The sequence below is a fragment of the Rana temporaria genome, chromosome 3 (assembly GCF_905171775.1).
Source record: "Rana temporaria chromosome 3, aRanTem1.1, whole genome shotgun sequence".
NCBI lineage: Eukaryota > Metazoa > Chordata > Amphibia > Anura > Ranidae > Rana > Rana temporaria.
Genome location: NC_053491.1, coordinates 118829649 through 118852592, shown reverse-complemented (window position 1 = coordinate 118852592; position 22944 = coordinate 118829649). Strand labels below are relative to the sequence as shown.

General features: G+C 45.9%; 1 protein-coding gene across 2 annotated transcripts in view; it reads right to left on the bottom strand.

Annotated features, from left to right (window-relative positions):
• The window catches only part of LOC120931667 (leucine-rich repeat and IQ domain-containing protein 1-like), a 127514-nt gene that overhangs the window by 80729 nt on the left and 23841 nt on the right, over positions 1-22944 (bottom strand). For both annotated transcript variants that reach the window (XM_040343317.1, XM_040343316.1), the window contains exon 6: positions 8321-8521. In XM_040343317.1, the coding sequence (XP_040199251.1) occupies positions 8321-8521 (201 nt within the window). The remainder of the gene's footprint in view (positions 1-8320; positions 8522-22944) is intronic.

Below are 22944 nucleotides of genomic sequence, written 5' to 3'. Positions count from 1 at the left end.
CATGAACCATTCTTTCCATTGGAAAACATCTCCTTGTGGGACCTAATGCTCAAGGTCACCTTCCTAATAGGGATAACATCGGCCAGAGAGTCTCAGAGATGCAGGCTCTATTGGCGAAGGAGCCATACCTAATCGTCTACCCAGACAAAGTAGTCTTAAGACCGTCTGATCGCTTCATTCTGAAGGTTTCATCCTCCTTCCACTTCAATCAGGAGATTTACTTTCCTGCTCTCTCTACAGAATAAGAGAAACCACATCCGCTGGATTAGAGAACCAACATCCTGGCATACCAACGACTTTAGTAACTCTGAAAACCTCCTGGTTATCCCACGTGGCTTTAGGAGAGAGCAAGCGGCAACCTCTCGCACCATCGCAGCATGGTTGGTGAAGACTATCAAAAAGGCTTACTCACTGAGTCAAACACAAATACCTGAGGGCTTGAAGGCACATTCCACAAGGGCAATGGCGACCTCCTGGGTGGCCTACTGCAGGGTGCCCTCGGAAACTATTTGCAGAGCAGAGACTGTCATCTAGAAACACCTTTATATCTCATTACAAGGTGGACTCTGCCCGACTGTCCACGGCAGAGTTTGGACGAGCATTTATTCAGTCCAACACCTCCTATTCCATGTAAATAAACTTGACTTTATGCTCAGATCCACCCAGTTTGTGAGTTATTCCCCAAAGGTGTATGCTGCCATGATGCAACAGGAAAACGGTAAATTGTATACTTACCTTTTTGTAATTTTCCTTTTCTGTCGCATCTTCATGGCAGCATACAGATGCCCACCCATCTGAGGTGAGGTTTATATATACTGAGAATACCTGGGTAGGGGCCCTCTCTGGGTTTAATAGCTATGCGGTCCTATCAGGTTGTGGAGGCGGAGCCACAACCCAAAGGTGTATGCTGCCATGAAGATGCGACAGGAAATGAAAATTACGGAAAGGTGAGTATACAATTTTCAGTTTTTTAAGCAGGGAAGGCTTAAAACTTTGTTGGTTTATTTATTGCTGTCTGTGCCATTCAAGAGATTTCCCTTAATTCTGGAAGTGACAACTGGAGGAAATCTCTATAAATTAAAGGGAATTCTCCTCTTATGAAAATAAATAGTGCAGCGCTGAATCAATCAATCAAACATAGTATGACCACGTGACATGGAAAGGCTTCTTCCAAAATAGAAACACTGGATGTAGAATGACTGACTGTCTGAAGGAATCAAGGTTGCTTCACACAAAGAGAGGATAAATGCTCTTACCATGTGTTGTGGACTCAAAATGATGTTTTGTTTTTTTCTTGTACATGATTGGTATTTTTTGCAAAAGTGAAGCTTTACCTCATTTGCTAAGCTCTGGATCAACTGCACTTGCAAAGTGCAAAGTGTATTTGCCTTTAGTAAATCAATCCCAATTTTACCTAGCAACTTACTTTATTGATAAGCACTGCATTTCACCACAACCATAAACTGTATGTTTGAAAAATAATTAAAGGAACAATGTGGGATGCCACTGCTAACCTCCTGAAAATACAAGTAGTCTGGCTGCCTGCTGATCAAATAGCTTCAAATACTTTCTGATTCCCTGCCCAAGAACAAGTTTTGATTTCCAGTTATATGCTGGCTCCAGGTAAAAAATCTAGAGAACATTCCACAGATCGACAGACAACCAGCCTGAAATGGCAGCCTACATATTTATATATTGTAGTAGTGTGGTACCCCAGGGGTGTGGTGACCCAGGATTCTCAACCAGGCAGGTTGAGGGGCTCCAGGGTATTTGCTGGTTTGAGAGGAAACTGGCTTTTCAGTTTCCTCTGTATTTACTAAAATCCACTTTGGGACCTGGAGCCCGGGGATTTCGTAGAGATCCGGGTGGGATGGAATCCCCAGTCCTGGGTTCAGGCTTTAAAGCTGATCAGCACACTGATTGTGCAGGTGTGTGTGGACCTGATAGGAGACTCAGGACCAGCATTCTGGGCTCCACCCTCCCGAGGAGTCCAGGCTTGGAAGGGAGAACTCAGAGTGCAGGTGTGCACTGAAGTGGCTAGAGAAGCTGGAGAGTGCAGGCTGCACTGTGAAACCCCAGAGACCTGAGTCTAAGGTTGCTGACAGGAGTCAGGAGAGCTCCATGCTGGAGCCTGAGCAGTTGTGCTACTGCTAAAGAGAGCCAGGTGGCTCGGTATTTTCTTTTGCATGTGTAAGCCAGGAGGCTGAAGGTATCATTTTGTGTGGACAGTGAAAACCCCCTGCGTGGGAAGCCTGTATTTGGATTTTCATATTTTTTTGCGTTTTTAACCACTTGCCGCCCGCCAATGACAGATTGACTTCGGCAAAGTGGTTGTAGAATCCTGACTGGACGTCATATGACGTCCTTAGGATTCTATGCCGCTGCGGGGCCCCGAGGGCGCGCATCGCTGCGATCGTTGTTGCGGGGTGTCAGTCTGACACCCTGCAACACCGATCTCGGTAAAGAGTCTCTCACGGAGACTCTTTACCACATGATCAGCCGTGTCGAATCACGGCTGATCACGATGTAAACAGGAAGAGCCGTTGATGGCTCTTCCTCACTCGCGTCTGACAGACGCGAGTAGAGGAGAGCCGATCGGCGGCTCTCCTGACAGGGGGGGTTCGCGCTGATTGTTTATCAGAGCAGCCCCCCCTTGGATCGCCACATGGACCACCAGGGATGCCCACCCTGGACCACCAGGGAAGGGCAGATGAAAAACAAAAAAAGCTGAAAAAAAAAAAAAGGCTGTAAAAAACAAAAACAAAAAAAGCATTTAAAAAAAAAAGATGCCAATCAGTGCCCACAAATGGGCACTGATTGGCAACATAGGTAAATCAGTGTCGCCCCAGTGTCCATCAGTGCCACCCCACATTGTCCATCAGTGCCACTCTACAGTGTCCATCAGTGCCACCCCACAGTGCCCATCCATGCCCAGTGCCCACCTATCAGTGCCCATCTGTGCCACCCATAAGTAGCCATCAGTGCCGCCCATGAGTGCCCATCTGTGCCGCCTATGAGTGCCCAGTGCCACTCATGAGTGCCCATTAGTGCCGCCCATGAGTGCCCATCAGTGCCGCCTATGTGTGCCCATCAGTGCCGCCTATGTGTGCCCATCAGTGCCGCCTATGTGTGCCCATCAGTGCCGCCTATGTGTGCCCATCAGTGCCGCATACAAGCGCCGCCAATCAGTGCCACCTCATCTGTGCCCGTCAGTACTACCTCATCGATGTCCATCAGTGCCATCTCATCGGTGTCCATCAGTGCCGCCATATCAGTGCCCGTAATTGAAAGAGAAAACTTACTTATTTACAAAAAAATTAACAAAAAAAAATAAAAACGTATTTTTTTTTCAAAATTTTCAGTCTTTTTTTAGTTGTTGCGCAAAAAAAGAATCACAGAGGTGATCAAATACCACCAAAAGAAAGCTCTATTTGTGGGAAAAAAAGGACGCCAATTTTGTTTGGGTACAGTGTAGCATGACCGCGCAATTGCCATTCAAAAATGCGACAGTGCTGAAAGCTGAAAATTGGCTTGGGCGGAAAGGTGTATACGTGCCCTGTATGGAAGTGGTTAATAAAAGTGGGCCAACAAGCCCTTAAAGATAGTTCCGGACTGGCGTGAATCACTTAAAAACGCATATCCCACTTGAGCTAACATCCCCCAACGCTACAAGTGGTGGATTCAGCGGGCACAAGACGGTGGAATCCGGGTCCTTGCTCCACAGTGAATTCATGTCAGGAACTGTTAAGGCGGTGTGCGGAAGTGCAGCCAGGCAAAAGGCATTGCATGTTGCAGGTTATGTGCCTGTGAAAGGAGAATCTTGGCAGAACTGGAGATCCCTGAAAATGTAAGTTCATCTGTTATATGAACTGTGTTTGTGTGCTTGAGACAGCACAATCTGTGTGTGCAGCTGAGGAGAGCTTGCCTGAAGTGAAAAGCAACTTGCTTTAAAGTGACAGTGCTTCATTTTTTTTTGCTGGACGGTGCAAAAGTTTGGTGGAGTGACTGCGAAAATGATGCATGGGTTTGAGCCTGCCAGAGAGTATTGCAGACTGTTTTTTGCTAAACTAACTCCAGTTAAAGGGGAAGTGCATGTGGTTTCCCCTGGTAACGCTAGTACAAGCAGGCCAGCTGTTAATGTGCAAAGTCCTAAGTTTGAAAGAGGATGCAGTTGGGGAAGCCCTGCTAAGGCTCTGAAGCAAGAGCGCTGTTTGCGGTGCAGAGAGTGGGGGCATGTTCTCTCCAAGTGCCCTTTGTCTCAGTCGCCAAGACAAGGTGACATGGCCAGACAAAGGTCTGCGACCATGTTTGGAAAACCTGATTTGAGTGCCAGGAGTGTCCAAAAGTCGGATCCGAAGTTTGAGAGGTATGTGGTTGCCCGTAGCAACGGTGGTGATATCAAGTCTGCAAACCACGTGAGAAACGTATTGTCGACAGAGGAGCGTAGCAAGTTGAAAGCAACAATGCGTCAAGGATCGCAAAGTCGCTGTGTTTGGGAGAGTCAGCAAAGTACAGCTGGAAAAGCGCTGTCTCCCTTAGCAACGAGAGATCAAATAGTAACCAGAAGGAGGAGCTACAGTGGAGATGTGGAGAGGCGTCCCACTAAAGATGTGTGCAAAAATGTACCATGCCTTGAATGTGGTCGGCTGGGGCATGGAATTTTTTCTTGTCCCAGGTTATGGAACATGGCTGGAGATATGGCTACTGGGCAGAAGTCTTTGTCTGCAAGCCCAGATTTGTTTGCAAGCGTGTTTGCAATCACCTCTGGCAACAGTAAGGAAGTACCTGTTGTGCCTGCAGGGGGTGCTAAGGAGTCAGCAGTGGCTTCTGCAGTTTCATCCCATGGCCACCAGGGAGAGTTGGCCAGTGAAAGTGCAATAAAGGATAGACAACGTACTCAAATGAACATGGCAGTCCCTGTTACAGTGATTGGTAAGACTGTTGCTGGTAAATGCATGGAAAAGATTGACTGTGAATGTGCACACTGGAGTTGCAGTGACCCCAAATGGGAGATCCACTGTCTGTGTGGAAAAGGACTTGCCTCGCTGCAGTGCCCTGTCCAGTGGGGAGGCAAGTGGTAAACTTGAATATGACAATGTGATGGGTAAAACTGATAATATTGTGTTGTCTAAAGTTGAAGGTCCAGTTGCTAATGGGCTAATGCAGCTCACTAGAGATAAAAATGTTACTATGAATGCAGTTAAAGATGTGCTATCTCCCCGAGCAACTGAGACAAAGGTTATAGAGATGTCCCTAGAAACCCCCAGGGAGCTTTGCGTTTTGGAGCCGGAGGTTGCCTGGGACAGCTATGGTGCCGCTCTGAGGGATAAGACGGTACCTGAACATGGTGATAACAAAATGTTAAATGCTAAAACTAATATGTTTGAAAACACTCATGATAGAAATGGGTTAATGCAGTCTGGCAATGACAGGTGTGAAATCATTCATGTACTTAAAGCGGAGGTTCACCCTTTAAAACATTTTTTGACATCACACAATGTCGCGCCATCCTACCGACACAATGCCAGTGTTTTTTTTTTTTTGTCAGCACATACCTCTTAATCCCGATTTTCACCTTGAGGCGATCCCACGGGAGTGGGCGTTCCCAAGCACTGCCTGTGATTGACAGGCTTCCGAACGGCGCATACTGCGCGTCACAGGTTGCCGAAAAAACCCGAACGTCGGTGCGGCTCTATACGGCGCCTGCGCACCGACGTTCGGGTTCTGTCGGCAACCTGTGACGCGCAGTATGCGCCGTTCGGAAGCCTGTCAATCACAGGCAGTGTTAGGGAACGCCCACTCCCGCGGGATTGCCGTGAGGTGAAAATCGAGATTAAGAGGTATGTGCTGACAAAAAAAAAAAAACACCGGCATTGTGTCAGTAGGATGGCGCGACTTTGTGTGATGTCAAAAAATGTTTTAAAGGGTGAACCTCCGCTTTAATGAAGCGCCACCAGAGCAAGGTGGTGAGAGTGTGGTATTGCAGCCTGCTCTGGTTAAACATGTATTGCCACAGTCTGGTTTAAACAAAAGTGACATGTGCAATGTGTCGGTTACTGAGCCACTCTGTCCCTCAGGTAGCGCAGAGATAACAGACTGGGACAGTTGGGCAAAAAGCCTGTTGGCTTTGTTGGAAAAGGCCTCTGTTGGTAAAAGTGGAGCAGACATGATTTCTGCAGTGTCAGTTGAAGGACCTGTAGAGCAACTTGTATGCAATGGTGCATTTGCTGCTGCAGATGATGTTGCTCACAAGATGGAAGCGCCAAGTAACGGCGACCGCACAGAAGAGGTCATGTCTGTGATCCACAAAGGTTCAAATGATGTGGTAATGGATGGTGCCGTGCCAAATGAGCTAATGTTGGTGGAAGTGCCAGATGGCACAGCAATAAATGAAGTGATTGTAGTCAAAGGTCCAAATGTGTTATGCGATGATGTTCAGAGGTCGGGACAGTTGCTGGCAGAGGATCTCATGCCAATGGAGTTTGTGTATAGTGAAGCTGCTGGAGAAAACCACTCCGCTGGGTGCAGTTCCTCTCCATACACTGCCCTGCAGAACATGGGTGAAATTAAATATGACAAATGCATTGATATTTCTGACCATGATGAAAAATGCAGCATGTTGGCGATTTTTGATGGTATGGTTGCCATGAGTGACATCAAAAATAATGGTAGACCTGATGGTCTTGGTCAAGTTGATATGGTTGTAGAAAACCCTGAAAATTTTAGTGAGACAGGAAATGATAGGTTTGACACAGAGGTAAAAGGTAAAGCAGAATTAGGCCCTCTACAGGTTCAGGAGGGTAATTCTGGGGAAGGTTTCCTGAGGTTTGAGGATCTTCTAGGATCTGAGAAGGGTCCTGATAAACAATGGTCAGAAGGAAATAGCCCAAAGCTTAGCAGGGTGTCACATGACTTAGAAACCTCAGAGTGGCAAGACAGTCAGGATGTCCTTCAGAGGGAGACTAGGACGAGGTCGCAGTCTTATGAGGGTGTTAGTGATGAAACTGACAGAATGAAGCATGCAGTGTACATGTGGAAACAAGTGATGCCAAGTTTGGACAGTAAGGGGGTGCCCGTACATAGAGCTCAGAGAGGGACCAGTGTCATCCCAATAAAAGAGCCCCCGCTTATTACTAAACAAGTGTATAAAAATCTGATCCCTTCCAAATTAAAGGGAAAGGGGGTGGTCTATCGGAAATTGAGGGAGTCCTTGGTAACCTTAATGGTATCGGACCCTCAAAGCTCAGAAATCAACCTTGGGTGCAAAAAAGTTCCAAGAGTAGTAAACTCCACACTGATAAGGTGGCTAGGGTAGGTCCAAGGGAAATGGAAAGACAGCGCTTTTGGAAGCGTACACGTAAAAAGGCATGGGAGTGTCTTTGCAGACCCCGAGTAAATGTAGCAGGGGGACGCAGAGAAAGTCACCGGATAGGACAAGGTTTGGCCCATGTGGGTGGTAGCTTGCATTGGCATGCAAAGGTGAGGAGGTTGTACTGGTGTGTTCCGCCCTCTGGGTCGAAACAAGGGGGGAGATATGTAGTAGTGTGGTACCCCAGGGGTGTGGTGACCCAGGATTCTCAACCAGGCAGGTTGAGGGGCTCCAGGGTATTTGCTGGTTTGAGAGGAAACTGGCTTTTCCGTTTCCTCTGTATTTACTAAAATCCACTTTGGGACCTGGAGCCCGGGGATTTCATAGAGATCCGGGTGGGATGGAATCCCCAGTCCTGGGTTCAGGCTTTAAAGCTGATCAGCACACTGATGTGCAGGTGTGTGTGGGCCTGATAGGAGACTCAGGACCAGCATTCTGGGCTCCACCCTCCCGAGGAGTCCAGGCTTGGAAGGGAGAACTCAGAGTGCAGGTGTGCACTGAAGTGGCTAGAGAAGCTGGAGAGTGCAGGCTGCACTGTGAAACCCCAGAGACCTGAGTCTAAGGTTGCTGACAGGAGTCAGGAGAGCTCCATGATGGAGCCTGAGCAGTTGTGCTACTGCTAAAGAGAGCCAGGTGGCTCGGTATTTTCTTTTGCATGTGTAAGCCAGGAGGCTGAAGGTATCATTTTGTGTGGACAGTGAAAATCCCCTGCGTGGGAAGCCTGTATTTGGATTTTCATTTTTTTTTTACCTTTTTAATAAAAGTGGGCCAACAAGCCCATAAAGATAGTTCCGGACTGGCGTGAATCACTTAAAAACACATATCCCACTTGAGCTAACAACCCCCAACGTTACAATATACAAATGTTGCGTTTTGTATAAGAGAACCTGTGGAGTACTAGTGACACAAGCACTAGCAAATGATATCAACACATCAGCTCAAAATACTTACTTTCAAACTAAGTTGGGTAAGTCGTCGAAGTCCACATAGAATTTGAAGCATCTCCAAGAAGGAGCAGATATGGTTATTTGATGCATCAAGAATGTTGAGTGTCAGTGAGGTGGAGAGGGGAAGAAGACTGCTGATCTTATTGTTGTGAACATAAAGTTCATGGAGTTTGGGAAGATTCTGAATTCCATCCAGAGAGCGCAACTGCAAGAAGGAGAACACCACAAGACTTTCAAAATAGGTATTTTGCACAGATATGTCATATATTCTAAACAGATTTATATCTTTAATGTATGCAGCAATGTCTAATTCACTTAAGCCCTGTACACACGATCGGTTTGTCCGATGAAAACAGATCGATGGACTGTTTTCATTGGACAAACCAATCGTGTGTGGGCCCCATCGGTTTGTTTTCCATCGGTGAAAAAAAATAACATGTTTTAAAATTTTCCTATGGATAAAAAAACGATAGAAAAAAACGATCGTCAGTGTGGAAGTCCATCGGTCAAAAATACACACATGCTCAGAATCAAGTCGACGCATGCTCGGAAGCATTGAACATCATTTTTCTCAGCACGTCGCAGTGTTGTACGTCACCGCGTTTTGGCACGGTCGGATTTTTGACTAATGGTGTGTAGCAGTGGCGGCTGGTGAAGTTTTAGGATGGGGGGGGCGCAATACCCGCCCTTCCACATTTGGTCCCTCCCACGTATCATAAGCCACACCCCTTATAGAATCCACCGCTCCGTCCCCTGTATTCCACTTGCTTCCACTCAATGTCAGGAGTATACAGCTCAGCGTCACAGCACAGAGTATACAGCCCCAGCATTACAAATCATGGTATATAGCGCAGCCTTACAGATCGGTGCAAACAAACTAAAATATGACACTGTTAGTAATGAAGGACTCGAAATGGGCAGGAAATTACTAGAGACTGCGGACATACTGCACAAGATTATCAGAGACTGCGGACATATTGCACGAGATTATCAGAAACTGCGGACATACTGCAAAAGATTAACAGAGACTGCGGACATACTGCAGGAGATTATCAGAAACTGCAGACATACTGCAAAAGATTACCAGAGACTGCGGACATACTGCAGGAGATTACCAGAGACTGCGGACATACTGCAGGAGATTACCAGAGACTGCGGACATACTGCACAAGATTAACAGAGACTGCGGACATACTGCAGGAGATTATCAGAAACTGCAGACATACTGCACAGGATTACCAGAGACTGCGGACATACTGCAGGAGATTACCAGAGACTGCAGACATACTGCAAAAGATTACCAGAGACTGCGGACATACTGCAGGAGATTACCAGAGACTGCGGACATACTGCAGGAGATTACCAGAGACTGCGGACATACTGCACAAGATTACCAGAGACTGCGGACATACTGCACAAGATTACAAGAGACTGCGGACATACTGCACAAGATTACCAGAGACTGCAGGCATTACTTGTCTTGCGACTTGGGACTTAAACGTTGCATGACAAGTCGTACCCCATGATTTCCAATGAGAACCGTTCATATCTGTGCGACTTCAAAGTAGTCCCTGCATTACTTTGGTCCCACTTTGATGCAACTTGAGGTCCATAGACCTCCAGAATACACAGGCATTGCTTTAAATAGCATCAAAATTGCAGTACAATTGTGCAACTTTCAGACTGCATTAGCCTGAAAGTCGCAAGATTCTGCCACAATTTTTTGGTGCGATTTTGCAGCGACTTGAAGCAATGCCTATGTATTCTGGAGGTCTATGGACCTCAAGTCACATCAAAGTGGGACAAAAGTAATGCAGGGACTACTTCAAAGTTGCACAGATATGAACAGTTCTCATTGGAAATCATCGGGTCCAACTTATCCTGCAACTTTCCAGTCCCAAGTCGCAGGAAAATTTGCAAGCGGGGGGTGGTGTGGTGTTGACGGCCGATATTTTCCCTGCACATTAAGTATAAAAAAAGTTTTTTTTTTAATAATTGGGGGGGGGGGGTGGTCTGGTGGGGTAGTGTTACCGGCCGCTATTTGTGCTGTAATTAATTCTTACATAGAAAATAAGTGTTGTTAATAAGTGGGTAAATGAATTATAAAAAAAAAAAAAATTAATAACCGAGGGGGGGGGGGGGGGGGGGGGGCCGGTTATTAAAAAAAACGTTTTTTATAATTCATTTACCCACTTATTGCTAAATTGAATCAACTATTATAAAGAAACTGTTAATAAGCTTAACTGTTAATAATATTAAATAAAAAAAAAAAACATTGATGGGGGGGGGTTGTTGCCTGGCATTATTTTTGCTGCATATTAAATATAAAAAAAAAAATTGGATTAAGCAGGGGGGGGGTGGAGGGTGGATGCCAGCAGCCGAAGATTACATGCTAAAACTTTTTTTTCAATAAGCGGGGGGTGGGAGGGGGCGTCCGCCGAATATTAGATAAACACCGTCTTTGAATAAGCGGGGGGAGGCCGTCGAATAAAAAAAAACATTTGTTGAATAAGCGGGGGGGTGGTTGGATGCTGTCACCGAGGCATAGTAAGCAGCTGGTGTTGTGTGGGGTGTTGTTCCATACAACATCATGTGGCAGGCAGGCATAGCTCAGCTTACCTGTTCCTCTGTCGGCGCACTGAGCTCCAGCAGTCCCGACGTCACTTCCGGTTTTTCCAGTGACGTCGGAACGAGCACAGAGACGTGCGGGTGCACACTGAAAGTGTGTGCACCCGCTCGGCGAAAACAATACTGTCCATCGTGCCGGAAGCAAGTGGGGCGATGGAGAACGCCACAAAAGCATATTTTGGCTTCCAATGTAGCGCCGCGTCTGTGCAATCCCGTGATTGCACAGACGTGGCGCTACTCTTTCAGCACTGTGCCCGGCGCCCGGCGCGCGGACACAGTGCACATATAAGGCACTTTTTTGGATTTTTTTTTTTAAAGGGACAGGTTTAAAAAAAAAAAAAAAATTTTTACTGACTGGGGGATGGGGGGCGGCGCCTGGGCGCCCCCTATGGACGGGCCGCCACTGGTGTGTAGCCAAGACTGATGAAAGTCAGCTTCATCAGATATCTGACGGAAAAATCCATCGGATTAGATTCCATCAGATATCCCATCATGTGTACAAGGCTTAAGAGGAAAAACTTGTTCTCACAGTTCATATTACAAAGAAAAATATGAACCTGTGGGAACAGGACAAAATAATAACTGGCTTACCTTTTAAATGCTACATTGAAGAGAACTGACCAGGATATTGAGATCAGTTTATCTGAATAATGTGAAAGCAACCTGTTCTCTGTGTTACTTCTGTAGCACTACCCCCGGAGCAGCTGCTGAATATTTCGGGCGGCATGTTACCTCTATTTCCTTGCTGCCAGGGTAGTAGAAGAGAGTTGAAAAAGTTCAATATCCACACTTTACACCTTTTCTTAGATTTAGAAGAAATTGGAGAAGTGGAAGGGTAAATAGGTAGATAGGTTCAGGTGCACAATCTCAATTAAGAAACACTTCCCTAGCTCAACTGACCACTGCCACCTGATGGCAGAAGTTGCAATTCAAAGGTGCTGCACAAATTCCTGAGCAAAAACATCTCTTGATCACAGAGTCCTCAGAGGCCCTGTCCTAACTGACTAGGTTCCTCCCCCTAGAGTTCAAAATTCTCAGCAGCAAAAAGAGAGAACAATGTAATTCCTTGTAGACTTCTCAGAGAAAGGTAAAGACCCCTCAAACAGGTTCTGCCAGTTCTTTTTACAAATAGAACCGAGGATCTGGCAAATTTAGGGATCTTCCCTAGTCATCAAGAGTGGTGATGAAATAGACCCGGTCATCCTTCCCAGGTCTTTGAATAACCACCTGATCCGAATAGATGTGTCGGCCATAGCTCCAGGACTGCCGACATCCCTCAAAGTGGTGAGCCATAATAAAAGAAAAACTTAAGTTCCGGGATGGCTTAGGCACCTTGAGATAGTCCCAAATGGCTTCTTCATACCATTTTTCACGGCTCTCCTCAATCTCCTTCATGGTGGCTTCTGGCACATAAGGGAACTCCCACCCATAGTCAAGAGCTACCCTTTTCATTAGGATTCTCTCCAATTGGGCTAGTTTGGGTAGTGTGCCAGTCCTGGCATTACACAAGCCTCCGGAGACCTCTTCAAGACAGGAGTCATAATTGGAGGCACATCTTTTCCACCAGTAATGATGCCTGCATCCATCACAACTTCCAAAGTTACACCCAGGGTTTTCCGCCCGAGGCGTTGTGTTCCCAGAGTCCATAGGAGAACATTTCCCTGAACTACGGATAGTGGCAGCTTTGAATCTCTTATCCCACTTTAACTCGGGAAACTCCGGCTCAAACCAGTAATCATCACCGGCGTCTGACAAAGAGTCCAGATCAGAGTCTGCATACTCCTCTGCAGGTAAGTATGTACGCACAACTTTAACTACTTTGTCCCCAGCCTACTTACCAGTTCCTGTCGCGGAGTTCGGTTCCGGTAGACACTGGGGTAGGCCTCGACCACGAGAAGCCTTCACGTAGCCCACCTTCTTCCCGGCAGGCATGGCGGGTACAACCGCCGTACAGACATTTTCCGTAATAACATCTGCTGGTTGCTCAGGAACATTCACATCAACAGCATCTCTGTTAGAGTCACTCACCACAGCGGGAACGGCAGGTGCAGGGCTGGAAGTAGGCCAAGGAGTAGCTTCCTCCAAAGTAACGGCACCTGTAATCCAGTCCACCCGATAGGCACGGGGTGATCCGGTAGGCTGGTCTACCACAAACAAATATTCTCCGCACTGGAGACATCGGCCAAAGGGTCGGATCTCAACCGCTAATCCCTCACATCATGGGCATGACAACCAAGCGCCCCCACGTTGCTGCTTGTATACAGCACAAACCACCCCTGCGGCTTCATCCGGATACCTGTATCCGTCAATGATGCTCCTGTTGATGCGGGACTCGCACTAGCTAGGGGTGGAAGGGTAAATAGGTAAATAAGGTTCAGGTGCACAATCTCAATTAGGAAACACTCCTGTTTCCAGCAAACAGTTCTCGTCGCCACTCTAGCCAGAGTGGGTATTGCTCACCCGGATAGTTCCCTCTCACTGGCCTAGCAGCCGGAATGGCGCACAGAATAAAGTACAGTCCCTGCCACAGACCTTCCCTTATGAGGAGACACTTTCGGTTCAGAATCCCCTAACACAGGATTCAGCACCCGAATCTCTCCAGATTAACTTCTGTAGAACTCAGATCTGACAGGCGATCACCATAAAGCCTCTCAGTGTATGGTGCATCCTTCGATGAAGTTTCCAGGCCTTCTCCCAAGATACCAGCCTCTTGCATAGTCCTCTCCAGGATAGGTCCTCCCCTGGCTTCCTTCATCAAGTGGCTTCCTCCCGCAGGACAGACAGCACAGGATCACCTTGAAAGCGCAGACCCAGTCTGACTACTGGGCCTACATAGATAGACCACAACCCCGGACCAACGTGGTTGCGGAGCAAGGATTTCAGGAGCACGTACCCCCGGCCAGGTGGGCCACGAGGTGCGTGGGATTACAGACCGATGACTCCGGTCCAGTGGCGTCTGTTTCTTAAGTACCCCTCCCAGCATGCACAGGACGATCACGCCCACTGATTGGCTGCCGAGGGGGACACCCAATACACCCTGACTCCATGGCTGGAGTAGAGGCCAAATTTGGTCATAATTATTAATTAACACTCAGACCCCCTTTGAATTTAAAGCAGCGCCTGCCCAACAGGAGCAGGCCGCTACACTTACAAAGAACTATTTGTTGCATTACAATTATTGATCCTAAAGTGTCATTAAACAAATTCAGAAAACTGTATATGGATCATCAGCAAATGTACTAGTAAAAGTAATGACTTACAGCACATTTCAATATAAGAGTAATAATAAGAGTCTATAAGAGGAACGGATTGAGGCCTGGTGTTCTCTCTTGGGACCCTGGCTTGGATCTGAGTGCAGGGATTCTGGACGGTGTGTGCTGCAGCTGAGTCATGGCCTGCAACAGCAGAACCATCCAGCGGATATTCGGAGGGACATCTGCAGGCAGGTTGTTCAGCGGCAGCCTGGAGGCTGCTCTTATTCTATCTATCCTGCGGTGACATTAGATTCAGGTGAGCCGTAGCGTGGTGCGGCGGAGGCCGGACACCATCCCCTGAGCCACATTCCTGAGAGACAGCCATCATCATCATCATCATCTCTTGTTCCAGTGTGGTGAGCGGGCAATAGCCCAACCTTATAGACACTGTATATAGACACCATTGCCTCCTGCACCATCTATCATCCTCAGTGCCAAGGACCTAGGCCAATAATCATAGACACTATATACAGAAATCTCTACCTTCTATCACCCCGCTCCTACTTGTAGTTCTACAGAGGGCAAAATCTTTAACTCAGTGATCACTGCAATTCCAGTTGCAGTTTGTTCAACACAGGAAGATTTGTTTCTTTGTTTATTCACAACCGATCGGTTCAGGCCTCTTTGCTCTGCCATTCAGAAATTCTTTGCATGCAATTGTTTTCAAGGGCAAGCTGAAGATCAACCGGATTGCCTCACAGTATTACAGGACTACCTCTCACCTCCTCCCTCACTTTAGGGATTTGTTTCTACTGAGCTCATAGAGCTACAATTCACCAAGTACTCTCTGAAAGTGCAGGTTGAATTTCAATTCAGTTTCTCACTGCCAAAGGGTCTAACATTGTATTTACTATTCTGCATCTAAGTGTTGAGATACAGAAGAGAGGGGTCTGACACCAATAAGAGCCACATAGGCATTGTATGTGCCTTTTCATGTACCAGGCTGGAGGCTGAGGTGATGGAGGCCTCCCCTTGCGGCTGATCACAGAGTACCCCTCTGGAGTTGGAGACAGAGGGTACTATGCCCAGAGATGCACGAGTGGCCTGCCGCTGAAGCTGTCTGATGGTTCCAGAAGCGGGACACCCAGGAGCAGAGAAGGTGTTCACAGCTAATGATTTTCTGGAGGTACTGGTGAATCTTGACAGATGGATAAGCAGAGAGAACGTTAGAAGCCAGACTGGGGGTCAAACACAGGAAGGCAGCAAGAAGTGGAGGTAGGAAGCGTAGTTGGGATCAAGCCAGGGTCAAACACAGGAAGTCAATCTGGAACAGGCAAGAGCAGGTCGGTGAAACAAGCTGGGTTCAGAGCCAGGAGAGGAGATAGAGCAGGTCAGGGTAAGCCAGGTCGGTAACGGGTAATCAAACAGGAGCAAGAAACACAGGGACACAGGATACAGAGCTGACGATAATCCAGCGATTAGTGAGGGCCACTGGAGTCCTTATATGAGCCAGCAAACACCAGTAATTAGGACGTTTTGCGTACGTACATCCGCCGTCGCAAACGTACGTTCGCTGCTGCGTGCTGGCCACTAATGCACATGCGCGAACTAGCGTGGCCATATTGGATATTGCCGAGGGGCAGCCTCCGGATGCCCAGGCTTGCTAGTTTTTCTGGGAATCTGTTGAAGAACTCCTGAAGAAGTTTAGGAGCGTGCACGTTATTTGCTGGTTCCCATGAGTTTTCTTCAGGTGGATAACCTTTCCATTTAATGAGATACTGCATTTGTCTCCACCTCATTCAACTATCCACGATGGCCTCTACCTCAAACTCCATGTCCTCCCCTTCAGTAATTAGTGGTGGAGGTTACTCTTCTCTGTCAGGAAATGAGCTGAACACTGCTGGTTTGAGTAAGGAGACGTGGATAACTGGATGAAATTTATATGAGCTTGGTAGGTCCAGTTCAAATGCTACAGGGTTGATTTCTCTCTTAATCTCGAAAGGTCCAATAAACCTTGGGCCCAATTTCTGAGAGGGACACGTGAGTTTGAGATTTGCTGTGGAAAGTCAAACTTTGTCCCCAACCTTCAATATTGGATTATCTCTTCTCTTTTTTCACTTCTGCGTGGCTTCCTGAAGTGTTTGGTAGTGGGTTTGAATGAAGGTAAGCCTATCCTGCACTGCCGGTACTGAAGCTTCTGGTATAACATCTGGCAGAAACGAGGGTGGAAACCGTAGTTTGCCCAAAATGGTGATTGGTTAGTAGATGCATGGACTGAATTGTTATAAGCAATTTGGCACACGGAAGAAGGGATGCCCAATTGTCTTGGGTGAATGAGGAGAAACACCGGAGGTACTGCTTCAAAGTTTGATTAGTTATTTCTGTCTGTCCATTACTTTGGGTGTTATGCAGAGGACAAACTTAAATTTTCAGGGCTTTGCACAGAGCTTTCCAGAATCTGGAAGTATATTGCACCCCTCTGTCAGAGACAATACTGCTGGGTAATCCATGCAACCGCACGATCTCCTTGATAAAAAAGGTGTGCCGTATCTGGGGCTGAGGGAGTGCTTATCATGGGTAAAAAGTGGGCCATCTTGGACAATCTATTAACAACTACCAGGATAGTGGTGAATCCCTCTGAGGGGGGTAAGTCCACAATGAAATCAATTGACAGCATTCTCTAGGGTTGTTCTGGAACGGGAAGAGGTCTTTTGGTATTACTCCCCTTGTTGCAAAGAAACATTAAACAAGAGTTTACATAGTCCTTACAATCTTGTCGTAGATTGGGCCTCCAGAAGGATCTTTGAATGAGTTCACATGTTTTCAGAACTCCGAAAAGTGACCTGCAAGCAGACGATCATGACAGGCCTTAAGGACTTGAGTTCTTACATCCTGAGGGATGAAGATCTTGTCCCTGTGTCATGTTTCCTCAACAAGAGGGTTTCAGATTCAGGACATAGAGCAGAAGCTTGCTTGATTGATGTACCTAGATCAGATTGAATCGGTAAAAAGTTATGTGGTGACAAAATGGTATTGGGAGCAGCTAACTCAGGAGTCTCTGGAAACATACAAGAAAGAGCATCTGCTTTTCCGTTCTTGGATCCTGGGCAAAAGGTAAGATGAAAATTGAATCTTGAAAAAAACAAAGCCCATCGGGCCTCTCATGATCTTAATCACTTGGCAGTTCTGAGATATTCAATACCGAATACAAGTACCGATACTTTTTTCAAGTACTCGTCGATACCGAATACCGATACTTTTTCTTAATCTCATGTGACAGCAGCGCATGTGTCAGTAGTTTTTATTTATTTTTTATCTTTAACAATTTGTTTTTAATGTTTTACAATATTTTTTTTTACAATTTTTTTTAAATTTATAATGCTTTCTTTTTTTTTTAAGGGGGGGGACCGTGTCAGTGTTTTTTTTTTTTATTATTTTCTACAATAATTTTTTTATTCTTTTTTTTTTATTATTATTTATTTTTTCTTTATTTTTTTTTATTTTTTTCAGCCCTGTTGGGGGGCTTTGGTGAGATATCAGGGGTCTTAACAGACCTCTGACATCTCCCCTTTGAGACAGAGAAAGGGACTAGGGACACATGTTCCCCAGTCCCTTTCTCAGCAGCATTAGCTGCGCTGAAAATGAATGGAGTGAAGACAGCGTCTTCTCTTCATTCATAAACTGAAACATTGTAATCACAGTTTACGATGTTTCAGTTATGTGAATGGACCGAGTCAGTGATCACTGACTCTGTCCATTCGGAGCAGTAAGGAGCTGGATTTACCGGCTCCTACCCCGCTCTCCATCCTGACAGTTCCAGGGGGTGGAGGAGGAGCACGGAAGGGGAGAGAAACACGGTGGGATACACAGAGGAATACACGGAGGAATACACAGAGGAATACACGGCGAGAATACACAACGGAATACACTATATAGCGGTGATTGGTGCCTGTAACTTCCCCATGCACTGATCACCCCTGACATTACAAGTATCGGGTGAAGCATCGGGAGCATTTGCCCGAGTACAAGTACTCGGGCAAATGCTTGGTATCGGTCCCGATACCGATACTAGTATCGGTATCGCGACAACCCTAATATTCAAGATTTTTATGATTAGTAAATATCAGGATGGGATGAGCAGCACCTTCCAGCAGGTATCGCCATTCTTCCAGGGCTGATTTAATTGCCAGCAGTTCCCAGTCACCCACATCATAGTTCTTCTCAGGCCGACTCATTTTCTTGGAGAAGAAAGCTACTAGGTGAAGCAGAGTTTTGGGTCCCTGGCATTCTGACAGATTGGCTCCTGTGGCAATTTCTGAGGCGTCAACCACAAGGACAAAGGGCATGGCTGGATCTGGGTGTTGCAATACTGGAGCAGATGTACACAAAGTTTATAACTTATCAAACGCCAACTGGGCTTCCTGTGACTTTTCAAACCGGACATGTTGACGGATCAGCTGGGTGGTGGGATAGATGATGGTGGAATTTTTTTTGACAAATCTTCTATATAAATTGTCAAAACCCACAAATCCCTGGATGCCTTTCTTGTCAGTGGGAGCAGTCCAAATATTGATGGCAGCCACCTTTTGTGGATTCATGGAAATCGCATCTGTGGATATGATTAACCCCAAGAATTGGATTGATAGTCTCTCAAATTCACATTTCTCTGCCTTTGCACATAGTCTGTGCTGCCTTAGTGCGGACAGAACTTTCTTTACATGTATCCTGTGGGGATCCAGGTTGGCAGAGAAAATTAGAATATCATCTAGGTAAACTATTATAAAGTGATCCAGAAACTCTCGGAAAATGTCGTACATAAAGTGTTAAAAGGTTGTTGGGGTGTATTCAAAGGTCCGAAATGCTGTCTTCCATTCATCACCTTCGCGGATGCAAACTAAATTGTAGGTCCCATGTAGATCAAGCTTTGTAAAGACTCGGGCAGATCAAAATCTTTGAAAAAGCTCAGGAACGAGAGGGTAACAATTCTTGATTGTGATCTTGTTGAGCTCCCAATAATACACACAAGGTCTAAGTGATTGATCCTTCTTCTGGACAAAGAAAATACCAGTGCCTGTGGGTGAAGAGGATGGCTGAATGAATTTCTTCTGAAGGCTCTCATCAACTCATCAGAGTCATAAGGCTTCAAGTTCATTTTTGGATAGCGGAAAAATCCGCCCAAAGGGACCTCTGCACCTGGAAATAATTTGATAGGGCAGTCATATGGCCGATGAGCTAGTAGTGCAACAGCCTTCTTCTTGTCGAATACGTCCAAGAACTCATGGTAAGCTGGTGGCACTATTTGGCCGGTACTGGTTTCAGGATGGACTGTCAGACAACTTGAAGGGTTACTGGATTCCAGGGCAAAACAGTGCTGCAGGCAATATTCAGATTGGAAGGAGATACTCCCCAAGGGCCACTCAATCTGAAGGTTATGTGCCCGAATCCACCGAATCTCAAGAATAATGGGGAACATGGGAGAACGTAGTATGTCAAAACAGAGGAATTTTTGGTGACCAGAGTTTCTTAGAAAGAATGGGGGTGGTCCCATCAGCTATATGGACTTCATGTCTCTGTTTCTTATCTTTAAGTGGAATTTGTAGTTTTCTTGCCAAGGTAATGTCCAGGAAGCAACTGCATGCCCCGGAATGAACAATTGCTTGGAACTTGCTGGACAACACATAGAGGCGGTCCCCATGTTGGGAGAGGCCCTCAATAATTACAGCCCTCTCCTCTGGGCTGAAATTGGTCATCCGCCCACCTGAGGATTCCTCATCAGCCATAACTGCCCCACCACAATGCAAACCACCTAGCTTGGAAAAAAAAAGCTTCAGTACATTTGCACCTGCAGGGCGGAAGTCTGGGCTGATTCATGGACTGGGCTTTGGTAGTGGGTCGGCGGAGCTCAGGGATCACGCCGGGGCGCAGTTCTGAGCATGTGCAGATTGGGGCATTTACCCCTGGATGTCACTGAGCATGTGCGGTCTAAGATGCGCCCCGGCGTGACCCCTGCGCCACGCTCCCCGCTTCATTAGCATAGGGAGCCACCCATTTTATTCTACCCCGCCTTACGCCGCGCTACGCCGCCTTACGCCGTGTAAAATCCGCCACGCCGGGGCAAGAGACAGGAAAAAAGTTTCCTGAATCACTAGCATGCCTCTCTGCGCTGCTCCGGCGCAGTGTAAAAAAGATGCACTGCGCCGGACCAAAGATCCGCTGATGTTCCTGAATCTGGCCCACTGTAATGAAACTCCAAGGGAAGCTCATATTTGTTGATTTGACAATAAAATGCTGCATATTGTAACTTCAAGGCTTTAATGTGTCTGGCAAAAAAACAGGATATAATTGTGAAACCTTAACTGATCGGGCTAAGTTTGATTATTCTGGGTTTAAAATGTTATACACAATGCAATATCACAGTGATGTTAGACATCAACCGTTGTGTTCCTTTTGACGATCTCATTGTGACAGAACTGTATCACCTATGTTATGTAAAATGTCTGTTTTACTATTTGAAAGCTTAAAGTGGTTTTGGAAAAATAACCCTAATCTAGTATCTGTCCTGACTTGCAAATTCTATAAATGAGCTTTCAAAAATATTTGTCATACTTCAGGAGCGGATGGCTGAAGTGTCTTTTACTTTGGAAAAATGTTACAGCTTATAAATGTTTCAGATACACAATTTGGTGACTAATCTAATTAACATCTGCTCCATCAGAGACTTTAAAAGGATCCTTCTAAATGGAATAGGGTCAAACTGTCCATAAAAGGCCAAAGCAGGCATTAAAATGGCTACATATACCTCATTAAAGACATGTCATCTATCATAAAAGCTGTAACAAATGTTAAACTATCAGGATCTTTCTTCTCATGGCATTAAATAATGACGGGAGAATATTCATAGTGAAACTGAAAAAAACATTTGCACTCCTTAGGCTCCATGCACACTGAAGCTGATAAACTGCAGTTTATTGGCGTTTTGGGCTTTTTTTTAAAAAGCCCATAAACTGAACTCTATGTTACCCTATGTGCCCATGCACACATGGGCGTTTTTTAGTGTTAATGAGCTTTGGAGTTTATTGGCTTTTTTCTGAACGCCCGAAATTTGCATTCAAAGTGCCGTTTTTCGTCAGGAAAAAAAACCTCAAAACCGCCGGTGCCAGCCATTGAAAAAAAAAAAAGCTAAAAAGCGCTACACTGAAAAACGCTAATAAACGTTGAAAGGCTCCCTGCAAAGCTACTGGCGATTTTTTTATAGCTTTTTTTAGCTTCAGTGTGCATGGAGCCTTATAATGTAGACTTATTTAATAAGCATGTTATTAAATGCACTGCTCTTAAAAGTAAAACCAAATGTAGTATGTAAATGACTCCAAGCTGAACTATTAGAAAAATGCAAAATTTTAAAAGAATGCTTAATATAACATCCATATATCTACCGCAGGGGTAGGCAGTCTTTTGAGCACAGGGTGCAGAAAAATGTTTTAGAAGAAATTGAGTGTGTGGATTTTATAACAAAAAAAATGTCAACGTCACACTCTCAATCACGCACTTTCAGTCCCAATTCCTGCAACTCCAGTCCTCAGATCAGTCCCAAAACATGCACCTTCACACCTCAGATCACTGTAAACCCTGCTCATCAGCCCCACCAATGTACCCCCTTTCTCATCTGTCCCACTGCTGTAACTCCCTGCACATCTGCTCCACCACTGTACCCCCATGCTCTTCTGTCCCACCGCTGGACTTCCTTATCTGCTCTAAAACTGACCCCCCCCCCCCCCCCCCGGCTCATCTGTCCCACATCTGTTACCCCCTGCTCATCTGCCCTATCACTGTACTGCCTGCTCTTCTGTCCCACCACCGAATCCCCCTTTTCATCTCTCCTACCACTGTACCTCCTGCACATCTGCCCCATCATTGTACCCCCCCTGCACATCTGTCTCACCACTGTACCCCCAGCTCTTCTGCCCAACCACTGTAATCGCCTGCTTATCTGTCCCACCAATGCACCTCCTTTCACATCTTCCCCACCATGGTACCCCCTTTACATCGGCCCTACCACTGTACCCCCTGTACATCTGTCTCACTGCTGTACCCCCCTGCTCTTCTGTCCCACTGCTGAACCCCCTTATCATTTGGCCCAACACTGAACCCCCCTGCTTATCAGGCCCTTTAAGGCTAAGTTCACCATTCTGCAAAAAATAATGCACACATATTTTTGCAGGAAAAAAAAGGTGCATTTTTTATTTATTGCACAGGAGCCTGCAGAGAATTGCACCTGCGAACAAAGGATCATGTATACAATGTCAGGCTCCTGCAGATATGTCCTCTGGCTTTCTGCCCATACCTCTATATGGGCTTTCTGTTAGAAAGCTGGAGGACATGTCAGTGGACTATGAGGGCACTCATCAGCGTTCTCGCAGTCCATTGAGAATTTCAATCCATCTGCTATGGTGGCTTCTCATTCACAGATTATCTAACAACTAAAAAATATTTAACATATCTAAAACAGATAAAACTAAACATTTAAATATATGATAGTATTTAACTGTATATAATATCAGTAATGCATTTTAAATGGAACATAGTAGAAAAACTCTAATAAACCTCCCTCTTAGAAAAGGAATTACGTTAACATTGCCATGGTCAAAATTCAGAATTATCAGCCCTAACAAAATGACAGGAATCACTTGACTGTAAAAATTAACTTTAACAGAATCAAATGCTATAGACTACTGTATGCTAGAATGCCTGAATCATACTGTATACTCTACACAATCTGCCTTATGCAGTTATATGGGCAATGCAATTG